The 2,148-nt window shown below is 29.2% G+C and overlaps 1 protein-coding gene across 1 annotated transcript in view; it reads right to left on the bottom strand.

Moving 5' to 3' along the window:
* Window positions 1-1,699, bottom strand: part of LOC124929746 — a 3,175-nt gene extending 1,476 nt beyond the window's left edge. Inside the window, exons 1-3 of the mRNA XM_047470141.1 lie at window positions 1,368-1,699; window positions 961-1,071; window positions 23-172 (exon numbers count right to left, since the gene is read on the bottom strand). Coding sequence (XP_047326097.1) covers window positions 23-172; window positions 961-1,071; window positions 1,368-1,521 — 415 coding nt within the window. The 5' untranslated portion in view covers window positions 1,522-1,699. The remainder of the gene's footprint in view (window positions 1-22; window positions 173-960; window positions 1,072-1,367) is intronic.
* Window positions 1,700-2,148: the final 449 nt, after the last annotated feature.

Below are 2,148 nucleotides of genomic sequence, written 5' to 3'. Positions count from 1 at the left end.
CAGGATGTGCATGAATTCGCACTAGGTGGCTTTGTTTGATTATTAGAATCTTTTTCCTCTTCACTTTTATCAATAGACTTATCTAGTATATTTAAGCTTGCAAGTTTCTCGCCCATGGTTGGCTCCTTCAAATCATCTTTGATTTGGCTTCCATCTACTTCTGTCCCATGACCTAAAAATCAAAGATCATTAAATTAAAAGAGACTCAACCAAAGAATCTTCCTATCTATAGTGAAATGCTATAGGGAAAGAGAAGAAATTGCAGTATACAACATTCAAGTGAAAAAACAATTACGATGTGTTGGTTAGAGGCGAACAGGCTTTGACATTGGAATTGGAGGGGGCAATTCCAATTATGCTGTTCGTTTAAGAACTTAAAAAGGTGTAATCAATTTTAGAATTTGAATTCTAATGAAATTCAGATACGTAAAAAGACATTGAATTTCACTTAATTTAGCTAAGAATTTCAATTCTTAATCACGCGATTCAACCCCATCACCGTTGTTGCTCAAACCCCCAAGCTATCCTTCAATTCTTATTCACACATTCATTAAGATTGTGTATTATATTTGATAATAAGTTTTAGATGCTTAAAAGCATTTAAGAGAAAATTAAATAAATAAAACTAATCTATGAAGAATTACAATTATATGATTTTTCCAAACATAGACATAGACAACGAACTGTAATTTAATTCCAATTCTCGAAACACAACCTTAAAGAAGTAAGGTCTTCTCATTTAGTTACCATTTTGGATTAAACTTGTTGAAAAGCCAAAGTTTTGAATCACATAATGAACACACACACAAGCATCAAGTCCACTAGAGTTCTTACTTGTTAGTTCAATAGAAGATTCTAGACAACTAGAAAAGTAATTTCCGTCATAATTCCAAATCAAGAATCATTTGCGTTTAGTAAATGATCATAATGAAAACAATTAAAGAATACTTGACTCCTTACCATTATCTTCCAAGTTTTCTGTAGTCAAGGCACCCATATCAGATGCAGCCCGCTTCTTCCTCGATTTCTTAATCTTCAATGGTGTTGCTTCTACACCCACATCACGGAGACCTGTGAATGAAGTTACTCACTTACTTACATTTCCAGCATTTAAGATATCCAATAAGAGATAAGAAGCTACAAACAGAAACATTTTGCATATTCTAAGTTAAATAATTTTGTTTGGTTCTCCATAAAGATTTGTTTTTTTAACAGAAAATGCATGTACATAAACATCTGAATTGGGCTACAATCTTAAGCAAGATACCACAAATTGAAATATAAAGGCAGCACTGCTAGCAAACTGCATATATAACAAAAACTTGCTGATACTCTATAAACAAGACAGAAAAAAAGGAATTGCATACCTTTTCCTTCAAGAACACCATTTTCCTGGGTATCAACTTTTACGTGGGCAACAAGCCGATTTTCTGCATCTAAAGAATCAATAACCACTTTGCAATTTTTCTTAGAATCTGCACTATTCTGAAAGCCCATCTTAGCTTTGCTATCCTTAGCCATATAGAACCTTAGTTGGACTATCTCTTCCCCAGTATTTGAGAGTTGAAGAAACTTGTATCAATGTTAAATCGCGGTGATCTCGAACTCGCGATTCTGTCAAGTCGATTAAAATCTACAGAATCTTCCGATTTAGCTTGTTCTTCCTTGCTTAAATCTTCTTTATGGAGATGAAAATGAGGGTGAAGAAGGGTGAAAAATAAATAATAGGTTTGAGTATATTTGTTGCAGATGACTAAATACTGTATTAGGGTTTATGTATATTTTAATTAATGATAGGTATTAAACATTGATTTTATTTGGTTTGATTTATTAAAGAAAAATGAAAATGTAATATAATTCAAATAATTTATGCTTATTATTAAATTTTGAATAAAAAAAAATTAAAATAAAATACGATCTTAATATTAATATTGTATTTAGCAACTATTCTTATATTCTTATAATTATTTATATATGAATTCATTTTATTTTAAATTTAAAAATGTAAGAATTGTAAAAATTAACCAAAAAAAAAAATCAAAATATATATGTATTTTTTATTGATTTTTTTTTATTTATTTAAAAGATTTAATATATGTATTTTTTTATTTATTTTTATTATCTTTATTATTTATTTTAATATATAAT

The sequence above is a fragment of the Impatiens glandulifera genome, chromosome 3 (genome assembly GCF_907164915.1).
Source record: "Impatiens glandulifera chromosome 3, dImpGla2.1, whole genome shotgun sequence".
Taxonomy (NCBI): domain Eukaryota; kingdom Viridiplantae; phylum Streptophyta; class Magnoliopsida; order Ericales; family Balsaminaceae; genus Impatiens; species Impatiens glandulifera.
This window is presented reverse-complemented; position numbering and strand designations above follow the sequence as displayed.